At 34.4% G+C, this 17172-nt stretch overlaps 1 protein-coding gene across 19 annotated transcripts in view; it reads left to right on the top strand.

Moving 5' to 3' along the window:
- The window catches only part of LOC134544890 (protein PRRC2C), a 355574-nt gene that overhangs the window by 196351 nt on the left and 142051 nt on the right, over positions 1-17172 (top strand). For 17 of the 19 annotated variants that reach the window (XM_063388526.1, XM_063388523.1, XM_063388533.1 and 14 more), the window contains one exon: positions 12542-12721. The exons of the other annotated variants lie outside the window; for them this stretch is intronic. In XM_063388526.1, the coding sequence (XP_063244596.1) occupies positions 12542-12721 (180 nt within the window). The remainder of the gene's footprint in view (positions 1-12541; positions 12722-17172) is intronic. 19 annotated transcript variants of the gene reach the window in all.

Raw genomic sequence — 17172 nt, 5'->3', positions numbered from 1 at the left:
ATAAAAATTTATTTGTCTGGTTTTTCTAAATATTTCACACTGTTGCTTTTCCCCCGTAAGAATTGTGCTTAGAAAAAATGGTGGCGTATAACTATTCCATGTTTTTGATAAGGAATCACCTGCTAAAGTTTGCAACATACTTTCATTAACATTGTGTATGTAACATATTACTTCGTGAAATAATTAGAACTCGACAAAATTAAAATTATCATTGATTTAATGAAAATACCCAGGTATTTATGAAATTTGGGTATTTACCTGGGTAAGTACCCAAGGTATTTACCCTTAATTATATATACCTGGCAGTGCTGCCAACTATTACGGATTGTCCGTAATTATTACTGATTTAGACGTCCAATTACGGAATTACGGAAGGCTATTTCTTTATTACGGACAATAATAAATTTAACGAAAAGTTACAAATATCGGGTGTCTAGTTTTCCTTAGATATTTTCGGGACGGAGCGCTATATTTCGTACCATAAATATCGGTCGTGTATCCGATTAGCAATGTTTAGGGAACGAGACTTTAGTATTCTATAATCTTACGGGCACGACAATTCTGGTAATTGTGGGTAGTTAATGTTATGGCAACATTGAAAACATGCAAGGTTGGTAGCAGCATACACATGGCAGTTTTTCTTCGCGTTCCGCGTCGCAATAGTTTTGTGTCTAATGGCAAAATGAAGCGTGTAGGCGTTCCTTCTACATCTAGTGGCAAAAAAATTGTTCAAAAATACCGTGAAAGTTACACAAAAGAGTGGCCGTGTCTAGTCGCTTCAAAAGTTTCAGATAAACATGTATTTTGTGAAGTCTGCAGCTGTGATTTTGTTATCGCACATGGAGGACGTGATGACTGCCGACGCCACATTGAATCTAAGAAGCATCAAGATTACGGTAAAGTGAGATGTGTACACAAACCTATTTCGTCTTTTTTTGTGAAATCTAGTGAAAGAGAGAGTACGACCGCCGAACTGTTATTTACGTCGTTCCTGGTGGAACATAATATTCCATTGGCCGTTTCCGACCATGCGAGTAATTTGTTTCGGGCTATGTTTCCTGATTCCAAAATCGCTCAAAAGTATGGATGCGCACGGACAAAAACTTCTGCGTTAGTGCAGTGTATGGCAAAACAAACTAAGGAAGAAATTGCTTCTGTTTTGCAAATTTCAGCATTTTCATTAGCAACTGATGGCAGTACAGACAAAAACGCCGTTAAATTGTATCCAATTGTGGTTTCATTTTACAGTGAAAAACTTAATCAAGTCTGTACTCTACTGTTATCTATGCTGGAATCTTCGGACAACACAGGTGAAGGAATTTTTACTGCCATAGATAGAGAACTGCGTTCATTGGAAATATGTTGGGATAACTGTATTGCTTTCTCATGTGATAATGCTAACACAATGATTGGTTCAAAAAAAGGCGTGATTTCATTTGCACGGGCTAGACACCCATCCATTTTTCTACAGCGCTGTTCATGTCATCTTATCCATTTGGCTGCTCAGAAGGCTTCAAGTCAACTTTGTGTTAATGTAGAACAGTTTTTGGTGCAGGTTTTTTACTTTTTAGAGAAGAGTTCCAAACGACAGAATACCTTGAAACTACACCAAGCTGTCTGCGGAAGTAAACCTCACAAAATTTTAAAGTGTGTCAGCACTAGATGGCTTTCTCTTCTTGAATCTGTTGAAAGATTGTTAGAACAGTGGGAACCTTTGAAATTGTTGTTTTGTGAACCAGACAGTAATCTTGCTGCAAGCAGTTCTCAGTTTGAATTCATCAAGTCATTGATGCAAAATCCTTCTACAAAACTCTACTGTCTGTTCCTTGAAAGTACACTTCCACTCTTTAATGCTGTGAATATTTATTTCCAACAAGAAGCCCCTGTAATTCATGTGTTAAAACGAAAATTGCAAGGTCTTCTCAAAGAATTGTTGGTTAGATTTGTCAAGCCATCTGCTTTGCAGATAGGTTCCACATCAATTACTGATGTTAACTTCAAAAAAAGGAAACACCAAAAAGATGACACTGATTTGGTTATTGGTTCCAAGTGTAGAGCACAGTTGAAAGACTTAGCCAGCCAGGTTGATGCTCAAAAATTCTATTCTTCTGTGCGTGATTTCTATGTTTCAGCATGTAGTTACATGGTAGATAAATTCCCACTGAATGATAAGTTCCTGCAACATGCTGAAGTCTGTGATATTTCTTGCAAAGAAAATGCCTCCTATTCTTCAGTCCAGTATTTCACTGAAAGATTTCCAAAGCTTGTTGATAGTACAGATTTGGATCTGTTAGAACAAGAATTTGCAATGTATCAATGTGAAACTTTTTCGGATGACATACTTAATGCTGAAAGAATGGATGTTTGCTGGGGTATTATTTCTACTCTCAGAAATTCAAGTGGTCAACTAAAATTTAGAATATTGCCAAAAGTAATGTTGGCGATTTTGACAGTGCCTCACAGCAATTCTTCAACAGAGAGAATTTTCAGCAGTGTTCGTCGCAACCAGACAGAGTTTAGATCATCTTTGTCTACAGCAACTTTGGGTGCTCTAATGGTGCAGAAAGTAAAATGCAGTTCATCTAAAGAAGTATGCTATAAAAACACATTTACTTCAAAGCAGATTGAGGAAGCTAAGCATGCAACAATGCGGATGTTATCAGGCGATAATTAAAAGGCAAGAATGTTGAAAAGAACATACATAAATATTGAATTTTTTTTTTTTAATTTTTTAGTTACATTTTTGTTATCCTACTCTTGTAAATATTTATTATTCAGTGGATTAGTAAAGTTTATCGAATTCATAAGAGTGTGTCTGTGAGTTGTTAATATAGTATAAAATTTGCCGCTTATGTTTACGCATGTTTTATTTCATTTATAATTCTCATTACTGATGAGAGAGTTGGGAGGTTGGCAGCACTGACCTGGGTATTTTACATCTCTACTCTTGTGTGAGTGAATACCCTGCGACTGGCTAGACTGAGTTCATGGCCCGGTTTGTGGCCAGGCGACAACGGTACGGCACACTGGTATACGCGCGGATGTAAAAAACATTTGGTCCTTTACACTCCATAGCCGCAATTTAACTTGCCACAGCTGATGTTTGTACAACAGCTGATAGCATAGTTAGACCTGCGCGTGCCTCTCTTTTTCTTGTTTGGCTAACTGTATCCCACAGTACATGTGTTGTTTACAGAAGTTGATACAGACTTCGTGGCGTCGTACCCGACTTTTTATTTGCCTGTGGATATTTTGTGCAAACTGAAGTTTACAACAATTTTCCGTGCAATCTGAAGATGTGCTAAGTGAGGGGTAGGTGTACATGTTTACTTTCATACTTTAATTAGCAAATCTTAGGGGCTGGAAAAATTTGCAACTTGCGATAGATCCAATTTATTTTTTTTGCGAAAATAGAATAAAATACCATTTAGTTTTAAAAAAAAACATCATTTGCCACATTATTGCTTGATGTTTAATAAATTAATGTTTCCAAAATTTTCTTTGAAAATGCATTGTTTCATACTTGAAATAAAAAACCATTTTGGTAGATTTTCCAAAACTTTATACACACCCCAATTATGAAATCCATTATTTACAATACATTTCTGCATCATTGATACTCTGCTGCATACGCACACGTATAATTTTACTAATTTTTACATATGTTTGTCATTTTTGGCTTATCGGCATGTCAGTTAATAAACACAACACGTTTGCGATCTTGGCTCGTTCACCATTTTGGCAACAGATTTTCTCTTGTCTAGTGTTTACTGCACCAGGGTAATCTGGGTGGTGTGTGTGTTTTTGGTACAATGAAAACAAAGTAAATTGTACTAATGTTTTTTGAGGTTGCGTTAGTGCACAGATGCAATATTTTACATGTGATTAGTGTTTCCCATTGTTTTTAATATGAGACCACTTTTTCCATGTTGCGATAGTTTGATTACTTTTTATACTTTTTTATACTTTTTGTGACCAATTTTACGGCGATGTTGCAGTATAACACACTTTTGTAAACTGAGCTCCTTTGTTCATTTAATTTTGATGTAGTTTTAACAGTTATAATTTCCTACCTTCATTAGGAGACGCAGACAAAAATTTCACATAACATTCATCTTTTGAGTAGTGATGCACCTATTATACTTCGCCGATTACGATTACCGATTATTACACTAATAATTGCAATTACTGATTACAATTACAGATTATCAGTTTTTGCGTAAAGTTGAAATAAAAAACAGTCTTTTACTAAATATTCCTACTTGAACGCCTTTTTATTTAAATACTGTAATCAGATTTTTATGTATTACTGCACTAGGATATGTAGTTGTAGATATAATAATTATTTTTCTTTAAAATGCACACAAATAAAACTCTCTAAAAAATTTTACACCTCAACTTGTATAATAACTAAAATATAATGTAGCTTGAGAGTCCACTGTTGGTTGGAAGAGTTTAAATATTCAAATTTTTATTCAAAAGCACTAGTATATTGAGGTTTTCTGGAATCAGCCTATTTCTTCTGTCAAAATAGTTCTAGCAGTGGAGAATAACCTCTCTGATGCCACAGAGTCAGATGGTATTAACAAATATTTGACTGCCAGCTGTTGCAAACGTGGATATTTACTGTCCTTCCACAAAGTCATGGGGCTCAAATTGTGTCCAACAATCAAAATACAAGCTAAACTTCAATGTGTTTACGTTAATGGCCATTGTCTACGGGAAAAAAACTGCAGTATTCAATATTCATGACTTACTATTGCAGTGTTGCCAACTTCAATTCTGATCGTCACTTGTGCAAACATTATGTTTGCAATTTGATATTTTATTTTAGTAACTCCCGTTAATGACTAAAAAGTAAAAACTAAATTTAAAAAATTGCCAAATCACCATTTCAGTTTATTAATTACTAATTAGCATCACGTGAGCCTACTTTTCTCAATCCTTTGAGAAAGGTAATTATGTAACGGCAGTGGAATGTGAACCGATGGCGCTATTGTGTATTTGTGCGTGTTGTCCGTTCCAACCTTACATCATACATAACAAACATGGCTGACATACGGTATGCAGTGAAAATTAATTAGGCGCATTGTTTCTGTGATACCATGTCCGATTTTTTTTCTTCAGACTTACATTTACTAATATAAGTAACATATGCCATATTGTGAATTGTGACAGCTTTAAAAATGCATTTATTTTCTTAACTAAATATTTTGTGCGAAGAAATCACGTGTGTGATTTGGCTGTGGCCGTGGTAAATATTGTGACAATAATACCATTCACGACGTTAACTTAACAGGATAAATTGTACAGTAAGTAAATGAATTGAAAGGGGTAAATACTGTAAATAGTAATTCAGGGCAGTTATGTATGTACGAGCACAATTCACGAAACAAGCAAATATTATTAGGAGAGTGTATCTATGTACACTCCGAGGTGTTGACATTCCCTACCTTCCACGGCCATATTCGTTAAGAGATTTCAGCCGTTTGTAGTTTCAATTCAAGAACTTATTAAGGTTTAAACTTTAAATGTATTTTCTTTTCTTTCAAGTCGTATGGGTTTCAGCAACAAATTGTACAATAATCGGCAATCGGTTATAACCTATCCTGGTAATCGCCGATTACGACTAATCGGCGGCATAATCGGTGCATCACTGGTTTTGAGACTTACTTCACTTTGATATTTACTACTGTAATTTCAAACCTATAGCTACAATGGGGCGAACCAGTGAACAGCACGTGCACAAGCATAACAGTTTAAGATGCTCGTATTGTATGCAATTAATGACAAAACTGTTTTTTTGTATTGTAGCTGCAGTGTCACTAGAGGGAAAAAAGATGGCTTAGACAAACGTGTGACATAAGTTAAAGGCAAGACTAAGAAAGAACAATTCGTAAAACAACCTTCACAAACGTCTCTTCTGCAAGTTGGAAACCCGGGGAAATTCCGTAATCTAAATGAAAAGTACTTTGCAAAGAGGACTTGAGAGCCATTTGCCAAAGCAAATACTGTGTTTTATTACATAATCGTAGCACATTTTATACTAAAATCAAGTTTGAAAAGTAGGGGTACGATTTTCATGGGGTAAAACATTTTTTTTTGTAAGGTAAAGTTATTTATAAAAACAGAACCCATTTATGGAAAGTGTGCTTATTTAGAGTAGAGTATATAAAAGCATGCCAAACAATTTAAATGAATAAGTCATGCAACAAAAACCTTTCTTCTACTTTAAACCTAAAAAATAAGATCTGTGACCCGAATGCAAGCCTGAACTCATGCATAACTATCGCTGTAGTACACACTGCAAAAGAGTTAGGGCCATCAAATGTATTTAACTCAGCACTCTACAGAGAGAGTGCGTTGCATGCAGTCGGCGAGATATCAATATCGATATTCAACTGTGTGTGCGTGCTCTATACGGGAAGCAACGTAAACAAACATGTATGATGCCAACTAGCGCTGGCTACATTTTTATAAGCAGTACACCGCGGCGACACAGACGAACAGATAAAGCTTATAACGGTTAAAAAGTTTTTAAAAGGAAATTTACACATCAGAAACTTTGTATTTCCGTTAATTAAATAATTAAGTGGTAATGTTCGAATATATAATATATTTCTACTTTAAAATACATTGTTTTATACTGATAAAAATACCTACACACAGCTTTCTGAATCTAATAGGGGGATCAAAAACAGGTGAAGTTTACGCGAGAGGTTTTTTTTAATTCAGTATCAATATCAGTTGTGACGATTATGCACATGCGACGATTATGCGATAAAACAGGGTTGGAAAAGTTGGAGAATAAACCACTTATAGATTGGATCAATGATTTTACTGGCAAAGGTGGAGATTTGGGGTGTGTCTAAACTCAACAAGAGAAACACATCCTATGTTAATTAAGTATTTTAGTTATTTAACCATAATATATTACATTAAACCATAACTTTTAAAAACCTAATATCAATGCGGCATGAGCCTTAAGAAAAAGGAGGGAAGATAATGATATTAAAACATATCTCTATGTTGAGTAATTATCTACTTAAAGTATTACATTGAATAATACTTAATACTATGTTATGTATTACAGCTCTTGCAGAAGACTTTGGATTGTTGACCACAGTAGCACTTGAAGGAAAAAAACAGTTAACATACTTTGTGATGAAACAACTAAGTTGGGTGGTCTGTTTGTGAAATAATTTTTCAATTAGCAGGCTCTTGTGATGATAATTTGTTTGTTACTAGCGTATCCTAGATGCCTGCAGGTAACTACTTGCTGTGGGCAGTGCTGGATGCGTTTGCCAAGTATAAAATTCAGTATGAAAATGTGCAGGTGTTTGTCATGCCTTGGGTTTTAAAAATGGCATACTTTAAATCAAGTAGTCACTGCTGTCAAGATTGCTTTTCTGAACACTCAATAACTAAAGTACAAGTACCTCAACTACTTGGCAGAAACACATGGAGATGACAAACCAGACAAGCTATTTCCATCCCCAGTGTTAACACGTTTGGAACAGCTGGTTTTTTCAAGTTTTTTATTTAGCTCGTTACTTCACAAATATTCAGTTCTTCAAAAGTCCAGAAATTAAAGAAATAAACAACATTGGCATCAACCTCCTGTCTGAGCTCAGTGAAAAGCAGGTAAAACATGTTACAGCTCTGTAGGGTTCTGCGAATATTCGAAATTTCCGAATTCGAGTTCGAATTTTTTGATATTCGATTCGTCAATTCGAATCGAATTCATTTTACAATAATTCGACTTGCAAAATCTGGCCCGATACACTAATATAAACATACCCCCCACCCCCAATGTTTTAAAGTAATGTAAAAAGACGATTACATCTTTCACTTACAAAAATTATACAGCGAAACCCCTTATTTACGTTACCTTTATTTACGTTTTCCCGTTCTTTGAACCATTTTATTTCTGTCCCGTTTTAACCTCATTTCATGTAATGCAATAAATTCCCGTTTACAACGCGCCTTTTGCTTTACGCAGTTTACACCGTTCGTTCTGATAAAACTGCATACTAACTTAATTAATCATATTACAAAGTAAGTCGTGTTTTCAAAAAGTTTTTAAAAGTTATAAACTTCATCTTTTAATGTCTCGGGAGTCGCTTTATACCGCTTATAAAACGTAAGCAGCGCCAGTTTGGTTGTGTTGATTCCTATATTCCGGTATAGAGTGCGCGCACGTAGTCGAAGATCGATATCGATAGCTCGCAGACTGCATGCACGCGCCTATTGCTTTACGCAGTTTACGCCGTTCGTTCTGATAAAACTGCATACTAACTTAAATAATCCTATTACAAAGTAATCTGATGTGTACATCGTGTTTTAAAGACTTTTTTAAAAGTTATAAACTTCATCTTTAACGTTTCGGGAGTCACTTTATACCGCTTTTAAAACTTAAGCAGCGCCAGTTTGGTTGTGTTGATTCCTGTATTACCGTATAGAGTGCGCGCACGTAGTCGAAGATCGATATCGATAGCTCGCAGACTGAATGCACGCGCGCGCTCTGTTAGGAACGATCATTATGCGTATAGTTACAAATCACGTTCTTGTTACAGGTTAATTTTTTTTTACGTTGAATAAAATAGTTTTATTGCATCACTCATTAATTTTAATTATTTGGCATGCTCTCGCAAAGTCTACTTTTAATTTTTTAAATAAACGTACTTTCCATGAATAGGTTTTGTTTTTATGTATTACTTTTTTTTTTTGCATAATAGTAGCATCCACAGTCTCACCCCTAATTTTCAAACTTGATTTTAGAATAAAATCACAGTTTACCTTTTTTAGCATGTTTGACTTTCAAGGATAAAAATATTAATAAAAATATCACAGCATAAGGAAGTTGTACCAAAAAAAATAACGGATTTACCGTTTTTATCACTTAAGCATCGCACATTTTATTCTAAAATCAAGTTTTAAAATTAGGGGTGAGACTGGATGCTACTATGGTAAATATGTAGAGTAACGGTAGATGCGAAAAAAAAGCTAAAAATCCGAAAATACTTTTATTCTATGCTCTTTCACTTCCTCTTTTCAAATCAACCGGCGGAGGTAAGAAATTCCAAATACTTTAGGAGATATTGAATTTTTTAATTTTCATCACAATACCTGCGTATTAATGCGGCGATCACCATTGTTTCTTGTTTACAAGTATCTATTATGTTTCTTATTGGACAATTTTGTCACGTGACAGTTCCGTGATTGGCCAGTATTCAAATGAACCAATACGTGATTATTTATTCATTTATTGTTCAATACAATGTTTAATTAAACGGTCAACTTCTGCCATTTGATCATTCGTTTCTAATTTTAAAGTCTTATTTTTTATTTGGATATTGTTGCGCAAGTAATAAGTAACAAAAAAAATTTACGTGAGTTGTTAATGTTCATCATTTGTCCGGGTTTTGTTAGGTCAGGTCAGTTACATTATAAATAATTTAAAACAAAAGAACCATTGAAATTAATTCACATTATTTTTAGTGTCCGCTTAGTTTGAAAGTATTTATAATGTAACTGACCTGACCTAATCGATTATTTTAGTTCCTACTGTTCATCCTTTGTCCAGGTTTGTTTGGTCAGGTCAGTTACATTATAAATATTTTAAAACTAAACAGCCATTAAATTTAATTCACATTATTTTTTATGTCCGCTTAGTTTGAAAGTATTAATAATGTAACTGACCTGACCTAATCGACCATTTTATTTATTACGCATTCACTAACACACGGCAAAATAAAAAAATGGCGTCGTTCGAACGGTTATACAGGTGTTCTATTGCTAAATTAAAAAATTCGATATCTCCTAAAGTATTTGGAATTTTTTATTTCCTCCGCCGGTTGATTTGAAAAGAGGACGTGAAAGAGCACAGAATAAAAGTATTTTCGGATTTTTAGCATTTTTTTCCGCATATACCGCGACTCTACATATTTACCATTCTGAAATTCGATTCGAAAAAAATTCGAAACTCATGAATTTTTTTGAAATTCGATTCGAATTCGATTCGAAAGGAAAAATCACAAATTGCAGATGTCTACAGCTCTGGCAATATTTGTAAAGGTGCATGCTAAGGAAATAGTGGATATGTTGATTTTTTTCGAAGGCTCTTAAGTATTCAACTGCACATCATCTCTACTGAAAGTTGGATACATTGGACATGGCTTCTGGGGAATTTTTTGAGGGGAAGTTATTACCAGGAACATAGGCAGCCTCTGGTGAAGTACCATGTTTTAGCACATAGTTGTCACACATTTTATACTAAAATTAAGTTTGAAAAGTATGGGTGCGATGATTATGTGAATAAAGCATTTTTCGTCGGGTAAAGTTATTCATAAAAACAAAACCTATTTAAGGATAGTACGTTCATTTAAAAAGTATAGAATATAAAAGCACGCCAAACAATTAAAATTAATAAGCATAGCTTCCAATTCTTACAATTTTCCCATACAGTGTACGATAATTGGCCCTATTGTACTATTGTACGATAGTGTGTGACTTTCTTACGGATATCATTACTTTTGGAGTGTGGTTCGTTGTTTGGATGTACCGTATTAATAAACCGCGCACAATTCTTGGTAAAATGTGTGCTGAGAAAGCAGGGTGACTACTTCTCCGAAATTTGACAACGCTGCATACCACAAGTTTTGTTAAGCTCCAATGTTGGGAAACCTGCTTTTAGTAATCGGAGGACGCAACATGTTGAACGTGGTCACAAGTTTAAGAAAAGTTTGTAGTTACGGTCATTTACGGTTGCTAGTACCATGGGTGTGTGTTACGAGTGTTTGTCATAAAAATAACAATCATGGCAACTGTCAGCAACCCGAAAAAGAAAACATATAATCAAGTGTTTTTAGAATGTTACAGCGAACAGTATCCTTGGGCTTCTCATTCACGAAGTGGAAGTAATTTTGCCCGTTGTACTATTTGTGCATGTGACATAAATGTTTCCCATGGCGGCAGAAATGATCTAAAGGTTCATGAAGGTACAAATAAACATAAAAGAAGTGCTTCGTTTGATAGCAGCGCAAATAAAATTAATTCCTTTTTCAGAAGCACTCAAAGTGACGATTACAGTGTGATTAAAGCAGAATGTTACTTAACGTCTTTTATCATAGAACATAACTTGCCTCTATCCGTCGCTGATCATGCAGGGCTTTTATTCAGGAAAATGTTTCCCAAGAGTGAAGAGGCCAAAAAGTACGGCTGTGGGCGCACAAAAACAACCGCAATTATAGGTAAATGACAGCTGAACGTCAAAATGATCTTCTAGGTATTTTGAAAAATACTTTATTTTCTATTGCTACTGACGGTAGCAATGACGATTCTAAGCTGTATCCAGTAGTAGTGACATATTTGGATGTAAAAGAGTCTAAAGTTGAAAATTATTTGCTTTCAATTGTTTCTTTGGAAGGTGCAGCAACCGGAAAAAATATTGGAGAAATGTTGATAAGGACTCTGGAAAGCTGTACCATCCCTATCAAGAACTGCATTGCACTGGGTTGAGATAATGCTGCAGTAATGGTTGGGTCCAAAAATGGTGTTGCTGCTGTAATGAGGGATAGAAATGAAAATATTATTGTTTTGGGTTGTGCATGTCACTTGTTGCACTTAGCAGCAGAGAAAGGTTCCACACGACTGCATGTGAATGTTGACGAAATTCTTCTGGACATATGCTACTACCTAGAAAAAAGTGCTAAGAGAAAAGACAGACTTAAAGACTTACAGAAGCTGTGTGATGAAAAAACCAAGAAAGTTTTAAAGCACATTTCCACACGGTGGCTTTCGCTTGGTATATGTCTTCAAAGGTTAATGGATTTGTGGCAACCACTATTATGGTTTTATAAAGAAGAGATAGACAGCAAGTGTGCAGCCCCATCGTCTTCATAAGTTTGTTCAAAATACCAAAGAAATGTTCAAGCGGATTGGTCGATGCAACCACTGTTGGTATAAGTGATGCCAAAGTTAAATTATTGTGTGCAACTATAAGCTGCAACAAAAAAGCTTCTCAAGATAAAGATAAAAATTTAAGTGTGCCTCACAAAGTTGAAAGCAATTGCAGCAAAAGTCTTTAGTATCGTATGATTTTCCTACTGCTAAAATTAAGTCACATGGTTCAGAAGAAGAAAAAACTACACAAATGCTCTCTCGGCAAGAAAGGGTTTTCATGTTCCTTCCTTCAGACCTAAACAAGGCCATTTGTTGGTTTTATTAAATGTAATGCCAGTGTTTGACAAGACTAATATAATTTTGCAGTCACTAACACCTTACATACATGTTTATTTTATATACTATGAATTAAAACTTTATATTCATTGATAATTTTGAATAAAAGGTCTCTTTTCCACAATATAATTAAAATTTAGTTTTTAAATTTTTTTCATGTGTCTATATATTTTGAATAATTTTCCACCATTGGGTTTTCATTTAAATGGGATCTTATAATTTGTAGGTACTGTAGAAATGATATTGCTGTGCCACTATTTATCAAATGGTGATAAAGGTATTGTGTTCATTTGCTGTGCAGAATGAGGATAGTGTGGACATGAAGCTGGACTTCACATTTGACTCTGACCTATCTCTCGCAGAAGATAAAGCAAATAAGAATATGGGCCTGCCAAGATCAATGCACATCACTGCAGGGCCTCAGTCCAATATCTCTCCCTCCACAGCCGACCTTAATTTCAAGATAGCTTCTGTAAAGAAGGTAGGTTCTAAGTGGAGCCTCACTGTCAAAACTCCTTTTATCTACAAAGATTATTTTCTATGAAAGGTTTTTCTGAGTAAAATTTTTTCCATAATACTTTTTAACATTTTGAATTTTAGGATACAGTTCAAACCCCTTATTAGGTATAACTATTGCAACAAATTCAGTAGCACATTCTTATACACAGTATAAAAAATTCAAAGAATCTTAGTTAAAATTAAAAAAATAAGTAGATTAAATTTGGTTCCTTAAGTTTTCTATATCATAGCATTTAAATATACTGTGTGTGGCACCTGTACCTTAAACTGATAGCTTGCACCACAGTGTGAAGAAAAAAATTGGGCAAAATGCTTTTAATATTGTAGCCTGAAAGGTAGAGAAAGACTTCATTATTGCTTTTCCTGCTGCAGGGTTAAAAGCAACATATGACAGAAAGTGTTTCTTTGTTCTACCTTTTCCTCTTGTACATTTGCTAGTGTATCTCTTCACTCCAACCAGCATGGCAACAAGAGTAGCAGATATAACGATTGTGTAGTGCTAGATTTATCCCCTGTCCTTTTGCATGGACTGAGCCTTTATAAGATTTGCAGAGGTGTCAAACTGAAAAACATCAACTGTGATTTTTTTTATTTTATGTATTTGTAAAAATGCCATTTATGGAGGGGGAAAGCTTTTTCTGTGTTGTGAATGATCTGTTGAATCTGCATCTGATCAGCTAGTAAAAGATGATTGTAGTACCACTTTGGCTCACACCCATGTACCCCTAAAAAGTGAATTTTTCTGTAAAGTGTTCTAAGCGTGTGGTATATTGTAAATTAAGGTTATTATTTTTCTTTGTGAGCTGTGCACACATTACAATTTTTTTTAACTTTTTTTTTGTAAAATTTTAATATATTTGGAAAAATATAATATTAATTTTAAATTTATTACTATGCTAAAAATAAACTCGAATATTTAGCAGAAACAAGAGTTTGTTTATTCCTAACATATGTGAGGCCTAAAAAAGGATTTATTGTAAATATTTTAAAATAATTGAAATTAAAATTGCCTGATTTGAAGCTTCTACAAATTGTTTGTTCTCTAATAATGGATACTGTTATAGCAAACCTACAGCAACAAAGTGAGTGCAGAATCTAGGCCGTGTTAATAAATGGGTGTGAATAAATATACATGCAAAGTTTTTTGGGTGTGTAATTTAAGGCCTAGGGGAACAGGTGGTTGTGAAAAACACGTGAGAGCATGACGGAAGTTATGCAACACAATTTATGTACAACTGCAACGATAGTGTAAAAAATTTCATACCTTAGCCTTATACTTTTTTCCTTCCTCACAGCATAAAATAGTATCCATTAATCATTGCTTTCTGCAGAAAATAGTGAATTTTGTGTTAGTGTGTGTAGGAAGATAGTAAGGGAGACAAATAGAAATAAGTAGAGATACAGAGAAATAATTAGATACTGAGGTATGTAAGAGAGAGTTAAGATATATATATATATATATATATATATATATATATATATATATATATGTGTGTGTGTGTATTGTGTGCTTTGTAATTTGTGATTTCATTTTTTATGCTGTCGATTTCATTGATGTGACTAAAATGGGAGATCAAAAATTGCTGAATTTTAATTATGTTTTTAATGGAAATTACGAGTTTCAGAGAAACAAATTTAGGGTTCTTCTTAACTCTGTTGAGGGATTAATAGCACCAGTTGATTAAAATGTAAAAACTAATATATGTATAATAAAATAAATTATAGTTATTTTTGAGGACATTTAAGCTAGCTGCCGAATAAGTTTTTATTGAATATGTAGGATAACATCAGGTTCTGTTTTTTTCCTCTTCTTATTTGAACTAGGTGTTGGTAAATTTTGATTACGACCGTGATCACCATAAAATTTTTGTTTCCTTTTATATTTGAGGATAAATTTTGAAGGGTAATAATCCTGCCACAGTATCAAAGTTTGTTATTCGACTGAGCCAATTCAAAGATTTAGTTTAATTTTACATTTAAATAAAAATTTTGTATCACAGTGCTAGAAGGAAAAGTTGAACCTTTTGTTCATTTCTTGACGTTTAAAACAATGTTAGTTTTAAATAGCATGAGTACTTATTAAATAACTAAATAATGTTCTGTAATCTTTAAAGATTATAGACTCATCATTAGCTATTTTAGAGGCGTGGTGTTCGAGTGGTCAGAACACTTGCCTCCCATAAAGGTGTAAGGTGTTTGATTCCCAGCGTGGTCGAACCCTGATTTTATGCAAGTGGGAAATTTACCTGACTTTTGACGTGGCATGTGGGTTTTCTTGGGGTACTTACGTTTCCCCCACCATCCATTCTGTTGCTGCTCCATACCCCATCTCACCCCACCTCACGCCACCTCATCTCACCTCTACTCACCTCACACTTTCTTCAGGCTGGCCGGCAGGACAGGTCTGTCTTCGGGTAGGGCAGCCAGCTTCTGTGAGTGTTGGCCCCATTACGTCCATGTAGACCCCGCCCCATGCGTAAACTACATGTTGATTTCTATTTTTAGTTTGCTATTTACTGACAAATTACTGTACAGAGGACTAAGGAAAAATGCTGTATTAATAGAATAGATGTCAACATTTTTATTCTTAACTACTGTCATCAACGTAATAAAGATGTGACCACCCATTATACAATGTTAATTTAATTTCTTACATTGATATACTTTTTTTTTAAATATATTACAGTTGGAACACTTTCTTTAAGCAAATATTTTACTTCATCAACAAATGGAGAAATCAATTTTTTAAACATAATTCAGGGTTTCAGATGACCAATATACATTGAAGAATAATAAAAACATTTCCCACTTGCGTAAAATCTGAGTTTGACCCTGCCTGGAATTGCACTCCAGTCGCTGTGGTAGGAGGTGAGTGTTCTGACCACTTTATAACTGTGCCTCTACATTGAAGAGAATATGGTGACTTAATTATGGTGTGCTCCATTTCGTCAAACTGCGTACAACTCTGAAAGTAGAATAAATTTTAGCAAAGATTTTTCTAAGTTAGTGCTAAAATGGAACACACCCATATCTGTATTTTTTTGTGTGTTTGTTTTCTTGTCTATGCGTCAAAGTAAATTCCTTCTTAAATATGTAACATTTACCTCAATTGTATGGAAACCAAGGTGCACCAAATAATGTTTTATATATTTTTTCAGAAGATTTACTGTTATTTACCTGTTATGGGTGATTGTCACATTTACATCTAACATTTCAAAAGAATATAGAAATACTTCCTGTAGTAATTAGAACTTTAGTGTTGTACACCATGCCTAATAGACAAACTGTGCAACAGAACGCTAATAAAGGTTCTGCAAGAAGATTGTGCAGCAGTAATGGGTGTAGATAAATGAGCAGAAGTTGAGAAATAATTTGGTGAAAGAGTGATACTGATGTGGAGGAAGAAACAAACACAGTAGAACCCGTTTATAGTGAACCCACCTATAATGATTTCCCGTTTATTGTGAATTTCCGTCTCAGTCCCGGCAAAATGATGTGAGGTTGTGTATTAATTTATTGGATATAGCGCACAACTTTTTTCAATGTTGATACGTTTTCCCGTGTACCACGAAAAAATTTTGCCGGCATAATGCACATTTATCTCAAATATTTTCATATAATTACAAGTTTTTTCACAAAACGTCTATTCGGGTTCATCTTGAAGTTTTATTCTGCAATACCCTACTCGATTTTCCACTGTTCATATTATAAACAAGTCGTATTCGAGTGGTCTCGGTAGGCTACGTGTAGCCAAAAATGGTGATCAGTTTGGTGAAAATAAAAAATAGTTTTCCCTGCATAGTTAAAGAATGGGCGAACGCGTGTACATTTAATATGTTATCAAAATTAAACATAAATTACCGCCACACAAATACGTATGTACATTATAGCAGCAAATTCAATATTTTTATGTCTCATTTTTATCGTTCAAGTTTCGGACATTTTGATAGAGTAAGGTTCGTAAGACTACCACTAGATAGAATTTGTGGACTAAATTTTTCCATAGAAAGTGAGAAATTTTCGTTCCAGCTTTAGCAACTGCGATACTAAATGATACGTAGTGATCTTTGATGCGCCAGACTCGTTATTTTTTGTTTATTTACTTTTGACGGTAAAAAGAATTTTATTTTATTAAGCTGCAAATTTGCTTCAATAAGAAATATGTACATTAAAATGGATGAAACACGCTGTAAAAAAAGTAAGGCATTATCTGTGCGAAATAAACTGGACATTATTGAAAAGGTAGACTCCAAGCCCGCTGTCCCGCACGTGTTAATAGCAAAGGAACTGGGAATTGCAACATCTACATTGAGTACAATATTAAACAAGCGGAACAATCTTCTTTCTCAGGCTGCGAATACGTCACAGAGTATTAAAAGCCTGAAAAAAGGAAAATACGCTGATGTTGAAGAA

This window comes from Bacillus rossius, chromosome 1, assembly GCF_032445375.1.
Source record: "Bacillus rossius redtenbacheri isolate Brsri chromosome 1, Brsri_v3, whole genome shotgun sequence".
NCBI lineage: Eukaryota > Metazoa > Arthropoda > Insecta > Phasmatodea > Bacillidae > Bacillus > Bacillus rossius.
This window is presented reverse-complemented; position numbering and strand designations above follow the sequence as displayed.